Source organism: Prionailurus viverrinus, chromosome C2, assembly GCF_022837055.1.
Source record: "Prionailurus viverrinus isolate Anna chromosome C2, UM_Priviv_1.0, whole genome shotgun sequence".
In the NCBI taxonomy this organism is placed as follows: domain Eukaryota; kingdom Metazoa; phylum Chordata; class Mammalia; order Carnivora; family Felidae; genus Prionailurus; species Prionailurus viverrinus.
In genome coordinates this window covers 63,959,684-63,974,295 of record NC_062569.1, presented here as the reverse complement: position 1 = coordinate 63,974,295, position 14,612 = coordinate 63,959,684, and the positions used below count along the sequence as shown (strand labels likewise).

Genomic DNA, 14,612 nt, shown 5'->3' with positions numbered 1-14,612 from the left:
AGCTCTTTATAGATTTTGGATACTAGCCCTTTGTCCGATATGTCATTTGCAAATATCTTTTCCCATTCCATTGGTTGCCTTTTAGTTTTGTTGATTGGTTCCTTTGCTGTGCAGGAGCTTTTTACCTTGATGAGGTCCCAATAGTTCATTTTTGCTTTTAATTCCCTTGCCTTTGGGGATGTGTCGAGTAAGAGATTGCTACAGCTGAGGTCAGAGAGGTCTTTTCCTGCTTTCTCCTCTAGTGTTTTGATGGTTTCCTGTCTCACATTCAGGTTCTTTATCCATTTTGAGTTTATTTTTGTGAATGGTGTAAGATAGTGGTCTAGTTTCATTCTTCTGCATGTTGTTGTCCAGTTCTCCCAGCACCATTTGCTAAAGAGACTGTCTTTTTTTCCATTGGATACTCTTTCCTGCTTTGTCAAAGATTAGTCGGCCATACATTTGTGGGTCTAGTTCGGGGGTTTCTATTCTATTCCATTGGTCTATGTGTCTGTTTTTGTGCCAATACCATGCTGTCTTGATGATGACAGCTTTGTAGTAGAGGCTAAAGTCTGGGATTGTGATGCCTCCTGCTTTGGTCTTCTTCTTCAAAATTCCTTTGGCTATTTGGGGCCTTTTGTGTTTCCATACAAATTTTAGGATTGCTTGTTCTAGCTTCGAGAAGAATGCTGGTGCAATTTTGATTGGGGTTGCATTGAATGTGTAGATTGCTTTGGGTAGTATTGACATTTTAACAATATTTATTCTTCCAATCCACGAGCACAGAATGTTTTTCCATTTCTTTATATCTTCTTCAATTTCCTTCATAAGCTTTCTATGGTTTTCAGCATACAGATCTTGTACATCTTTGGTTAGATTTATTCCTAGGTATTTTATGCTTCTTGGTGCAATTGTGAATGGGATCAGTTTCTTTATTTGTCTTTCTGTTGCTTCATTATTGGTGTATAAGAATGCAACTGATTTCTGTACATTGATTTTGTATCCTGCAACTTTGCTGAATTTATGTATCAGTTCTAGCAGACTTTTGGCGGAGTCTATCGGATTTTCCATGTATAATATGTCATCTGCAAAAAGTGAAAGCTTGACTTCATCTTTGCCAATTTTGATGCCTTTAGGGCTGGTTCCTTCTAGATGTTCCGAGGGAAAAACTCATTTCCGTGCCCTTTTCCAGCTTCCAGTGGTCACCTATATTGCTTGGCTTGTGGCCCCTCACTCAATCTTCAAAACACATTACTCCAATCTTACTTCTGTCATCACATTATCTTCTTCTCTGCTGCCCTCTTATAAGAATACTAGTGATTCCATCACTGGGTCCACCAGAATAATCCAAGGTAATCTCTTTATCTCAGTGTCCTCGATTTAATGATGCCTGCAAAATCCCTTTTATTATACAAGGTAACGTATTGCCAGGTTCTGAAGATCAGGATGTGGACTCTTGGAGGATATTATTAAGCCTATAGTTGTGGGCAATCACTGAAGAATAACACTACATAGTTTTACTCTCCAGAAAAAAAAAAAATCTCCTTGGAGTTAAAGATACTTGCTTAGAAAAAGATCACCTATTCAAGTTTGAAACATTGACATAGAATATAACAAGGTGCTGACATTTGTTTGTGGCACAAATATTTCCACACCTACCCATTTAGATTCTTTTATTGTCCTTATCATCATCTACTGAACTTTAAAGAAGGTTTTTGTGCCCCAATTTTCCATTTAATGGGAGTAAAAGTATCAGATGTCTGCAAATGTTAATTTTCATATGATTAATTTTGAAAATGATATTTTTGTTACTATTGTCAACTTGATTACATGTTTTACATTGGTTGACACTAATTCATTGATTCTGGAAATATGACATACGATGTCAAAATAAGAATAATTATAATTCTCTTTGATAAGGCTTAAAGTCAAAGTATATTTTAATTTATTTCCAAGTAATTCATGTTAAAGAAAATTTAACTTTGAAAGTTCCTTACATGACCTACATCAACTAAAAATGTGCACCATTAAGAAAGAAAGGAAGGAAGGAAGGAAGGAAGGAAGGAAGAGAGAGAGAAAAGAAAGAAAGAAAGAGAAAGAAAGAAAGTCATAAGTTACAACTACAGTGTTGAATATAGCTATCAACAGGCAATTATGCCTTACAGCAATCAACTTGAAGAAAACTTAATTATTTATTTTTATTTTTAATGGTATCTGTACTCTTTTTTTTTAAAGTAAGCTCCACCCCCAATGTAGGGCTTGAACTCCACACCCTGAGATCAAGAGTCACATGTTCTATCAACTGAGCCAGCCAGGTGCCCTCTTGAAGAAAACTTAATTAGTTAATTGTTTGAAAAAGTTTCAGAAGTATTATCTTAAAGCAAATCAGTCATCACCACAATTGAATCATCTCTATTAAAATGTGGAGATCATGTGCATGAAACTCAGATTTTCTCATTATAAACATTAATCGTTAATGCTTTAGACAACAGATAAGTCAAACTAGCAGTCATGGTTTAAGATCCCCAACTAGCTGTTTCAGCAAAATTAAAATAACTGCTCTTAAGTAAATACCTTAGCATACTCTGAGGGCAAATAATTTTATCAAGTTTTGATGCTGAACTTATAATCCTTGCTTTTTAAAATTTCAGAATCAAAGCCATGTTGGTAGCAAATGTTCTCTCATTAGCTGGAGCTCTCTTGATGGGGTTTTCCAAACTGGGACCATCTCACATTCTTATAATTTCAGGAAGAAGCATATCAGGACTCTATTGTGGTAAGTCATACATGTGCATGTGCTCGCACACACACACACACACACACACATCTGTCTGAAAAATTCTAACGGCAGATGTGGTAACATGCAGGGAAGTTTTTGAGCCTAAGGTGGCGTCACAAAAGGGAAAGGCAATAGCATGAAATTGAAGTCCAGAGTCAAGCAGGTTTGGGACCAGTAAGTGGGAGTTGTGAAGCTATCTTCTTGCTCATGGCAGTTTCTAGTGGTATCATCTCAGATAAATTATTTAACTCTTAGTTTCATTATCTGTTAAACGAAGGAGATAATATCTACCATGTAAGGCACTTGTGAGAATACATGTAAATGTTCAGCATAGGATCTGACTACAGCAAACTGCCAAGAAAAGCTAGCTGTCGTTATCGCTTCTGTTGTGCGGGAGACAGTAGCATGCTTCTACACCCGCAACCCCCAACTCAGCTCTTCGGGCCTATTTGGCCACTTATGTCTCTGTCTCTCCTTTCTGGAAAGACCTTGACACTCAGGCCCACCTCTCAGACCACATTCCCTAGCCATTGGGTTCCAGACATGGTTGGGTGAAGCATTACAGTGACGGTGACCATAAGGAGAGGGAGTCACGCAGCAGCAGATGATTGAAGAGTTCACAATGGACGAAGGATGCTCCCCCTGTGAGCCTCATATCTGAATATCTGGAATGACTAGTTCTGGGAAACAGCTTTTCAAACTTTTATAGGTTTCAAACTTTCAGAAGCAAATTTAACCAGCAGGGATGTGAACAAAGGGAGGATCACTTAATCTCTACAATAGCCAAATCTTTAGCTTCTCAGTGCAAGTGAAGCCCTGATTCTGGTGGTTTGGAGCCAAGGTTTTACATTGTCCCAAATCATAGCTGCCTTTCAGAGCACTAATATTCACTGGGGCTGGGGACGCTGGAGGAGGGGACGTGAGAGAGCGCAAAATGATGTATAAAATGTTTACATTTACTTCCAAAGAGAAAAGACTATATAGTTTCATGTGTCTTCAATGATCAGGTAAAACAAAAGTATAAAATATCCATAAGTTAATAACTTAATTAAAAGTATTTTTTTGTTATTTTCAATGTTAATATAAATAGCTAAAAGTTAGGATAGCTTTATCAAGGTGAAGAGTCAACCCACATGTGGCAAGATTTAGATTCAGCATGTATCAATTCTGGCACTATCTTGGCCTGGCCTTAGATATATTAACTGAACCTTCTGTAAAATGCAAATACTAACACTATTGAGGAGGCCCAAATCATGATTCCTCTTTCTTCTCTCTCCAATTTTTAACATACAGTAGGAAAAAAATCACAAATATTTTGGCAAAATTGAAAAGAAATGCCATCAACATTGTGGACACTAGCACAGCCAAGTAACTTGTACTCCCCAACTAGCTTTTAAAATTATTCCTGGTCCTGTTCTGAGCATTAAAATTGCTAAAAATAATAGGAAATACATTTGGACTTTAAATTTGTGTCACTTCAGACCTGTGAGCTTATCTACATTATTATGTTCTTGAGATATAAAGGTAAGTATTACACAGAGAGTACAGCCTGGAATAAAGCCAAAAAAAAAAAAAAAAAAAGGTTTTCTTCTTATTTAAGATCAACATACCACACAATAGAGTCACATGTAAATGTCAACCAAAATTTAGATGCCATTTCAATCATGCAACTGTTCATGTGAGATCTTAGAACGATTTAAAGCACTAAAAGAAATATCAAAAGTTTCCGAATGCATCTTTTACAAAAAAACCATACATTTCCATTTTATAGACAATCTTTCTAAGAGGAAGACTCTAACAAATATTATTTTTAAATTCTTAAGAAAATGCCAAACATCTCATTCAGCCTTGCTTATTGATAGTGTCTGACCTTCCTGTGCACTCAGCAAATGGCTGGATACTCTGGCAGCTACTCCAACATGACCGATGACATCTGCATTTAAGAAAGCTATAGAAGCCAGAATTGCCTAGTGCTTTTCAAATTTTTTGTATTCCTTTAAGCACCAAAATCTTTTCTGAAGCCCGTTTTGGGAGAGAATAAAGAAGATGGGTTGCTCTGGTTGGAAAAATGGAGGAAGAACCCCTGAACCCCTTGACCTCTCCCACCTCTCCACACTCCTGTTCATCACTTTAACAGTGATCTTGAGGCACTTGCACGTTGTGGACACTCAGGGCTTGTAGTTCTCTGTTGCACTGTGATCCCAGGTAAACTCTCTTTGAAGTGAAAAGGTTGGCCTACATATGTGCTCATTTCCTTTCATACCAGGAGTTTGGATTAAGAATATTATTAAAGCATTTTTTCATCTCTTTTCTGAAGACAACTTAAGGCCTTTATGATGTACAGTCCATTTTAACATGGTTTTAACTAAATAAGGCAGTGCTATGAGTGATTGCCAAATCCACGACTCATCAGTTCTTTCCATTCCTATATTCAACTACAACTTCATCTTGCATTCACTTGCATTCACATTTATTTATTTATTGCATTCACATTTATTATTCATGTTTTATGCAGGGCTAATTTCAGGCTTGGTTCCAATGTACATTGGTGAAATTGCTCCGACCACACTCAGGGGCGCCCTTGGCACACTTCACCAGCTGGCCATTGTCACAGGCATTCTCATTAGTCAGGTAAAAACTCGATCCCCTACTTCACCCATCCTCTATCCAACTTCTCCCTCCCTGACAGTCCACTCTCACTGTAGACCAACACAAGGAAAAAACCAGTTCCACCAGCGGAGTAGAGATGGTGTAGAGACTTAAGCTTTTTATGTCAAAGCTAAATGATTAGTACACCACTCCTCAATTCTCCCCTTGGATCTTTGGTAGGATTGGCACTAGAGATGACCCAGCGTGCCAGATCTTGAACTTCTGGAGCTATTCTAGAATTAAATTATTCTGTTTAGATTTCAAAGAATAGGAAACTTCACATTTTTTTACTGCTTGGGTTTCCTTTGTTTTGAGCATTTTACCTGGAAAATTAAGATGTATATGATTATCATAGCAGTTTTTCGTTCAGCCAGCTCTATCCTTCCCTTCTATCCCATGGACCTCAGAGTCTTCAGAGCCCCTAGCCTACGACTATCCAGGGGGTAAACCACTGCAATAAGAATGACAAAATGGGTTCCCATTATAATAATTGTTCTATCTATGGAATACCATTTTATTTAAGTTCTGGGTAATCTAAGAAGAAATTTTTTAATGTACAAAGTTTACACATGATTTTTGGTGTTGCTTTAGATGTCAAATGTGTTCTTAAAAGTTTGGTTGTTTCCCATCCTAAATGGCCCATATGAGTTAATGAAAACAAACCTAAGTGAACTCTTTGTAAAACAAATAGTCTCTAATTCAGTTAAGGTAGGACACAATATTAATAGTTTCTGTTTGAGCATACTTGAATCCAAGTTGTCAGGGAATACTATTTTTGTAGGTTTATTTATCTGTTTTAGAGAGAGATAGAGAGGGAGCACAAGTGGGAAAGGGGCAGAGAGAGAGGGAAACACAGAATCCGAAGCAGGCTCCAGGCTCTGAGCTGTCAGCACAGAGCCCGACACGGCCTCGAACCCACAAACCATGAGATCGTGACCTGAGCCCAAGTCAGACGCTTCACGAACTGAGCCACCCAGGTTCCCCACCAGGGAATACTATTAAACAGTCAATGTGCTTTTTCAACAAATAGTTGCAGAAAGCAGACCCAACATGTTGTGCACCTGCTATGTTTCCTCCCTGCCTCTTCAGATTGTCGGCCTCAACTTCATCTTGGGCAGTCATGAGCAGTGGCATATCCTGCTTGGTTTGTCTGCTCTGCCAGCCATCCTCCAGTCTCTGCTGCTCCTCTTCTGTCCTGAAAGCCCCAGATACCTTTACATCAAGTTGGATGAGGAAGTCAAAGCAAAGAAAAGTAAGTCTGTGGGTGGGTTTTTTTTCCCCCTTCCTATTGTTTTGGAACTAGCAGATAATGAAAAGCAGTGAGCATGAATGTTTACTGATCAAATTGGTACCAGAGCTTTCCAAATGAAGTCAGTGATTACATGTAAGAACAATGTGAAAGATCACCTCAATATGACTCATGCATGCCATTTCAAACCCATAAACACTCGAGCCCAAATGGGAAACCCACGTGCAGGGTATTGGACTCAACCAGAGGTTTCTAAAAGACCTTTACTTGCATTACGCTTCTATGATAATAAAGATCATAATTTTCTTTGTCATTAGATAAAAACAAATGTGCTTTTAAAAATTTTAAAACAGGATTTAATTTAACAAAAAGAATGTCCAACACCCATGCTGTAAAGCAATAGAAAGAGCTATGCAGATCTGTAACTCTTTCAAAAACATAATAAAAGTAAATTTACTTTTGTTTTGACCTGAGTTGTGTCAACCTGATCATTTTGGGGGACAGGCTTGAAAAGACTCAGAGGAAGTGATGATGTCACCAAAGACATCACTGAGATGAGAAAAGAAAAGGAAGAAGCATCAAGTGAACAAAAGGTCTCCATAATTCAGCTCTTCACCAATTCCAGCTACCGACAGTCTATTATAGTGGCATTGATGCTGCATATGGCCCAGCAATTTTCTGGAATCAATGCGGTAAGTTTAAGAATACCCCCTAACTCTAAAAGCAAATTGAATGAAATAAGGAAAGAAAAGGATGTAAATTTAAATAGCTAAAAGACATTTTAAAATGTTGACATCACATTTCACTACAATAAACATATAATGAGTGAGCATTAATTTTCTTTGTTTCGCTTCATCTGCTTTCTAAAATTGGCATAGAATTTTTTTAAACGTCAACGACAATCACTGGTTCTGTGTGTCCACTAAGATGGAAGGTTAAAGGCAAAATTCACATTTAATACAAAAGAAGGAAAAGGAGAATAATTGTGAAAAAAAAAACCCACCTGAATTACAAGGGGCTTCTAGACTTGAGAACCAAATTTAGGATTTCTGATGGCTTAGGAAAAAGGAGCCCGTGGTTCCCTTTATCTATTTAAATGAAGTATACCAGGTAGCCAGGTGCAAAGAAATTTCCTGCCATCCAAGAAACTTTCACTGTATTTATGGAGACAGCATACAAAATAAACAATAGAGTGAACTGATATGATATGGGTGAGTGAGGGTAGTAGATAAGACATGATTGAAAAACATACTGAATATTAAACTAGCTAGCTTTTAGGTTTTGAACTGAAATCATTGCATTATGCAAACTAAAATTATTCTACTGGCAATTAACTACTAGAAGAAAATAATTAAGCATTTGTTAAAAAAACGAGATACAGAAAATCACTTACCCCTTTTATTGCTTTTAAAAATGCTGTTTGGGTTTCCTCTTTAATGAGCCAATCACAGATCCACAGGGGACACTTTGAGGGTGACTGATGGATGGGCAGAGCCTTGGAAGAAGGAAAGATAGTAATTCTCATCAGTTGAAGAAAAGGAGGCCTGAACCTCACTCAACAAGCTGAATACTGCTCTTCTGTCATCTCTGTTCTCCTTTAAGGGGTCAGTGATGTTCATTTTAATCTAATACTCTATAAACCTTTGGGGTTTGGAGACCAATTTTGTAGGCTTTCTCTCAGTTCTGCCTGTATATATCCAGAGGCGCAATACTTAATCTCTCCAAACCTTCCTGCTTTAGTTACTATCCCCATGCCTGACTTAGAGGCATCCAGGAAATGTGAGCCGAAGCTGTTGGGCAGCCTACAAATGTGGGATAGTGTCTAGTGTGCTGTAAGCCGCTCCTCACTGAACACAGTGGGTACAGTTCTCCTCTATCAGCCCCACCCACAGGAAGAGGTGCCAGCCAGCAGGACAGGTTAACCGGGGAAGCAGTGAGAGAGGATGACAGAATGACAGAATGGCCTAAACAAGACCGCTATAAACATAAAAACATAATTAGTAAGAAAGGCTATTAGAGAGATTGTGAAGATTTCTCCATGTCCACTGAGGATTAATGAAAAATGTTGGATTAAACGTGGTAGCAACCAGAATTCTTACACACATGGGTGAGAGTGTCAGTTGGAAAATTGTTTGCCAGTATCTGTAAAGGTGAGCACATGCATACACTATGGTCCAGCAATTCTATCCCCAGGCATAAATATGTACGTCTTTCACCAAAAGGATTATACTAGAACGTTCACAACAGCACCCTTCGCAATCGCCAATGACAACTACCTAAATACCCATCAGTAGTAGAATGGGTAATAAATAGTGGTATATTAATACAACAAAGTACTAAGCAATGATAATCAACACTGTACAAGCACACATAACCATATGGATGATCCTCACAAGGGTAATGTTGAAGCCAGATAACAAATAATTCACACAGTATGATTCCAGTTATGGCAAGTACAAGACTAGGTGAAATTTATCATGATGTTAGAAGTTGAAGCATTTCCTTGGGAGAATAGGGGGACATTCTGGGAGCTTCTGGAGGACTAGACATGATTTATATCTTTATATGTGTGCTGCTTACACAGGTGTGTTCAGTTTGTGAAAATTAATTGATCTGTATACTTATGCTATATGTACATTTTTTGTATGTATTTTATACCTTAACAAAAAGTTTAAAATTTTAAGTACATATAAAAAGAAAATGCAGATTCAGAGTTTTCAGCTAAATTTAAAGAGAACTTTAAGCAATCGGGAGTTTTAAATACTAAAGATTGATAGTGGCTTCTCATCGCCCGGAAGGAGAGGACAGACAAAATCTTTAGGGCATTGTAGGGACCATGGTTCCATAGAAACAACTAAAACTAAACAACTTAAAATATTTCTTGCTTTCAAGCCATTAGTGCCAGGATTCTTGATTAAGGCTAAACTGTTATTACTTTACAGATATTTTACTACTCAACCAGCATTTTTCAGACTGCTGGAATCAGCCAACCTGTTTATGCAACCATTGGAGTTGGTGCCGTCAACATGGTTTTCACTGCTATCTCTGTGAGTTCATACCCTAGATAAGTATGCTGTTTGTTTCTCAGTTCAGAAATGGGAGAGGGGAGAACCTTGTAATCCAAAAGTGACCAATCACTTATTGTTCTATAGAGGCAGAGAACCAAGTGAGTCACAAGAAGAGTCCTTTCTGCAAATAATGAACCACCAAGTATAACCGAGCAGGTGGATCACTGGTTATCCCCAGAGTAGGGATGCCAGTTAGTCACTCATTTGTGAATTAATAACTCACTTGGGACACAGAGGACTTCCTCCTTGTAAAAACACCTGTAGTCCTCCTTTGCTCTGTACTTAAATCTATTGGGATTGGTGACAGTCTGTCATTTCTATCAATATCGGGTCTTTTACCTGGGCTCCTCTCTTTCCGTGGTTGAAATTCTTTTTTTTATCCTGATGCCCTGGGGAAAATACTTAAAAAAAAAAAAAAAAGGTCTTCTGCAATAGATATATCTGTCTGTAACAGAATTAAACAGCCTCAGCAAATTCCTACGATATTTGGCGATTGGGCAGAGTTTCCAGAGAGCTCACAAGGCCATAACTTCCGGTGATGAGGTGATGCATAAAAGTCTGTGATATTATGAGAGACGAAGTAGAAGTGGTATAACTTGAAATGTTACTGTTTTTGAAATGTTATTATTATTTTTTTCTGACAAGGGGAAAAAGTGATACAGTCCACTTAAGACCAAGTACCTTATATAAGGACTGATTCAATATCTTGACAATGATATATAACATAAACAATTGAAGAATTAATGTAAACAAACAACAAAAAACTCCCCAAACTTCCCAACTCATGTAATTCATTCTAAGATGAGGACAATTGGGCTGATTTTTATCTTCAAATGCAGGATATTCAAAAAGTTCATGCTTTTCAATGTTGGTCACAATGCTGTCTGTACTCAATATACTTTAGTCAGTTGTTTTTCTTTCTCTGCACATGGACTTTTAACTATTACCTTAGAATGGTCAATAAATTACAGCCCGGTTGCCTAGATCAAAAAACAGATTTGTCCAGACTACATTAAACAGTGCTGGACCTTGGAAAGAGGAAAGAGAACAGATAACAAGGGAATACCAGCAGTTCTGTAGATATGCCTTTCATGATAATGCCTGTTCAAGCCAAAAGGCCACTTGAAATCAATGAAGGTCTGCTACTGGGATGTGATCCAAGGGACTACTCACATTCTTTTGTCTCCTGAGCTATGTTTGTTACAAGCCCCACTTCAAAATATTTTTTTTAATATAGAGATTATGCTTAAAACATTTTATATGTAACAGGATTTGCTATGTAAAGCATCAGGTTGTCAAAATTGAGTAACCAAAACTCTAAATGCCTAATAAGGAAACTACTGCAGAATTTCATTTTTGTCTCCCCTCCCCACCAATCCAGTTGGAATAGGAGGAGTTGCTTGTTGCCTTGAAAAGTATCCTGACTATTCTGAATATACCCTCTGAGAGTTTATCCTTTTATTCTGTGACAGATTTTGAACAGATGAGTGACATAATTTTAAAAATAAACTCTAATCAGCTACCTAATTAACCCTCCAGGGCTAAATTTTTTAATTACATGTATTTTTGGAAAGTTGTGTTAAGGCAGAAAAAGTACAAAAAGGATAGTCCTTAAATCACCCAATTCCTCTCCCCCAAATTAACCAATGTATATCCTTTCAAATAAAGATATGCACGTAGGAATATGCACTGATAGGATATTAATGTTTCATTGACTTGGAAGGGACATAATCAATTTTTTTCTCTTGAATGAGTATTTGGGAAAAGAAAGATTTTCCTAACCCCATGCTGAATTATGCTTCCACATTCCATATTTTCTTCCACACTAATGGGCCGGGAGAAGAGGGCCTATAATGTTGAGAGAAAACAAAACAGGAAGAATTGTGGAGGGAATGGGGAGACAGATGGATCTAGAGGAGAAGCAGTGGCTACTAAACTCCAAGGAGGCATCCAGAACCTGTGTGACACACATTGTCTTGGGCAAAGACAAGGGTTCTGGTTAGGCAAACATCTCTAACCCCTGACCAAGTCTCACCCTGGGCCACACTCCTCCCCAACTGCTTACCTAGCCTCAAGAAATGAGTCCAACTCAGTTTCCAAGGCATGTGGTTTTAGAATTTATTATCCTATTAGTAATAATTGTTCAGAAACAGCAGAAACATAGTAAAAGCCCTCATTCTTGAAGAAATGCTTCTATTTTCTTGATAGTTTGACATGGTGTCATCAAGTCAACTTGGAAAGTTATACTGACAGAATCAGATTACATAGAGAAATGTTATGAACTTGGAAAAGATTTGTTTCTCCTATTACCTTTTCAACAGTAAACGTGGGCTCTTTGCTCATTACCCTGAAGTGATTTGAAACCTGAAGACGCAATGCCTCTGAAATGAAAGGGGTTTTTGCTATGGGTGAAAACAAATGTTTCTCAGGTATTTTCAGAGCCAGAGCTCAAGGGTATTGGATTGCTATAGATTTCCTGATAGATTTATGAGCCGAGCCAATTTAGTCATTGAAGTGAGAAATTATGACATAGTTTTTTGTGTGTGATTCACCAACCTTGGCAGTATTCCAAGAAGAAGAGTCTATTTAACAAATATTGGTCTTGGCTAATTGTAAATCTTAACCATTAATTGCAAAGGTCCACAGACCCAAAGGTATCAATGACACATCTCCTGAATTAGGATAAGAAAGCACTTTAAGCTTTTGCTTTGAAGTCTTATCTTTTCATATAGATAATTCACTTCCAGCACCAAATACATTTAGGGACACCAGAAAAATGCATATCTGACTAATTGGTAAAGTGATCAAATTCTGTGAGTTGCCACGTGAATGGCCATAATTTGACTTTATTAGCAGTGAGAAAGTTGGATAAGAATGGTTGGCAACCCAACAGTTACATGATTTCAGGTGTCTGCAGTGCACAAAACCTTGTACTTGTAACAGGATAATTATCAAAAGATAAGTTAACGTCATTTCTTATGTAGTGTCATTTTAAATGTATAAGAAATCTACTGGAGATCCGAGAGGTACAGCCTCTTAATACTGTACTCAAGTGATAATTGTAGAGTGATGGTAAGGCCATGGCTCTTTCTCCAGAATCGCCTGTTGAAAGCAATGTGACTGAGTGAAGCTGGTATCTGTTAATTACTTCTGCTCACTGAGACCAGTTCTGCCACCGCAGGCAAGAGTCTCTACCCCCACTCAGTTCCACATCTGTAAAAATGGGATAACAGAACTGCCTGTTTCCAGCTGTATAAATTAAAACGACCTCTTTGGCCATAAAAACCATTTAATTCAGTATGTTTTGAAACCTTCCTAGGTATTCCTTGTGGAGAAGGCAGGGCGACGCTCTCTGTTTCTAATAGGAATGAGTGGGATGTTTGTCTGTGCTATCTTCATGTCCGTGGGACTTATACTACTGGTAAGTGTAGATTTTGGTCCTGAGATTTTTGGTTACCATATGATAGCACTTCTATGCTCCAGGTCAAAGTGTTTTGCATGTCAAAACATTTGAGACTGACTTAGGAGATAAAGCCATAGGAACAGCATATAATGCAAAGGAGGAATGTAAAGAAAAAGGGAACTAGTGTTTTAGGTTTAAAGACTTCAACATCACATTACTTGCAATTTATCATTGTACTTGTTACCAAGGGAGGCAGTGTCGCAAAATGGTCAGAGCATAGTCTCTGGGGTCAGCCCCAAATGGGTTCTAACACTGGCTCTGCCACTTGGCTACCTGTGTGACCTAGGGCAAGTCCCAGGACCTCTCCAACCTAGCACACTCATCCACCACTTCATGGAGGGTAATGCACTCCATCTGGCAACATTGATATGAATAGGAGCGAAGGTCAATAGATTCTTGCCTTGCCTCTTTCACAGGAAAAGAGTGACTGAGAGTCATATAGAGTCCTAATCCCGAGGATTTCCTATAACGGAGTTCAAAAGATTTAAGCATGACTCAGACTAGAATAAACTTGTGTCAGACTAGAATAATTTGTAGTTATTTGCACATAAACATATCTAGAAGAGAGCTATGTCACCTCTGAACTCAATGAGAGCCTACTTAAAGGAAGAAGCTGCCAATAATCCCAGTTCCACTCTTTTTGTTTATTCCTCAGAATAAGTTGGCTTGGATGAGTTACGTGAGCATGGTAGCCATCTTCCTCTTTGTCAGTTTCTTTGAAATTGGGCCAGGCCCCATCCCCTGGTTCATGGTGGCGGAGTTCTTTAGTCAAGGACCACGGCCTGCTGCTTTAGCAATAGCTGCATTCAGCAACTGGACCTGCAATTTCATTGTAGCTCTGTGTTTCCAGTACATTGCGGTAAGCAGCCTAATATTGTGCAGATTTGCTGAACAGTGGAGTAGAATGACGGCTAATTGGAACTCTATTTGTTCTCTGTGCAGAAGTTCTGTGGACCTTATGTGTTTTTCCTCTTCGCTGGAGTGGTCCTGGCCTTTACTCTGTTTACATTTTTCAAAGTTCCGGAAACCAAAGGAAAGTCCTTTGAGGAAATCGCGGCAGAATTCCGAAAGAAGAGTGGCTCAGCCCAAGCGCCCAAAGCCGCCGTGGAAATGGAATTCCTTGGAGCCTCAGAGACTGTGTAAAGATTATCTGATTTGGGACATAAAAAGGAATAGAAAGGAGGTTGTGTGTTTTTAAATGACAGTTCTTTGAGAATGTTATATCTACATCTTGAAGGATTGTTTTCTTTTTTAGAGAACGTTTCTGGGTTCTTCTCAGTAATGTCATCAAATATTACCAAAAAAAGTATTTTTTTTAAGTTAGAGCATCTATTTTTGATAGTAAGACTCTGTAATTAAGTAAACCAAAAGTCTAGCTCATTTTGCTCTCCCAAAGGGCAAGTACATTCTAATGTTGCTAGCTCT

General features: G+C 38.2%; 1 protein-coding gene across 2 annotated transcripts in view; it reads left to right on the top strand.

Annotated features, from left to right (window-relative positions):
* The window catches only part of SLC2A2 (solute carrier family 2 member 2), a 30,064-nt gene extending 15,734 nt beyond the window's left edge, over window positions 1–14,330 (top strand). For both annotated transcript variants that reach the window (XM_047875589.1, XM_047875588.1), the window contains exons 4-11: window positions 2,631–2,755; window positions 5,274–5,389; window positions 6,497–6,659; window positions 7,161–7,348; window positions 9,599–9,703; window positions 13,044–13,145; window positions 13,843–14,046; window positions 14,130–14,330. In XM_047875589.1, the coding sequence (XP_047731545.1) occupies window positions 2,631–2,755; window positions 5,274–5,389; window positions 6,497–6,659; window positions 7,161–7,348; window positions 9,599–9,703; window positions 13,044–13,145; window positions 13,843–14,046; window positions 14,130–14,330 (1,204 nt within the window). The remainder of the gene's footprint in view (window positions 1–2,630; window positions 2,756–5,273; window positions 5,390–6,496; window positions 6,660–7,160; window positions 7,349–9,598; window positions 9,704–13,043; window positions 13,146–13,842; window positions 14,047–14,129) is intronic.
* Window positions 14,331–14,612: the final 282 nt, after the last annotated feature.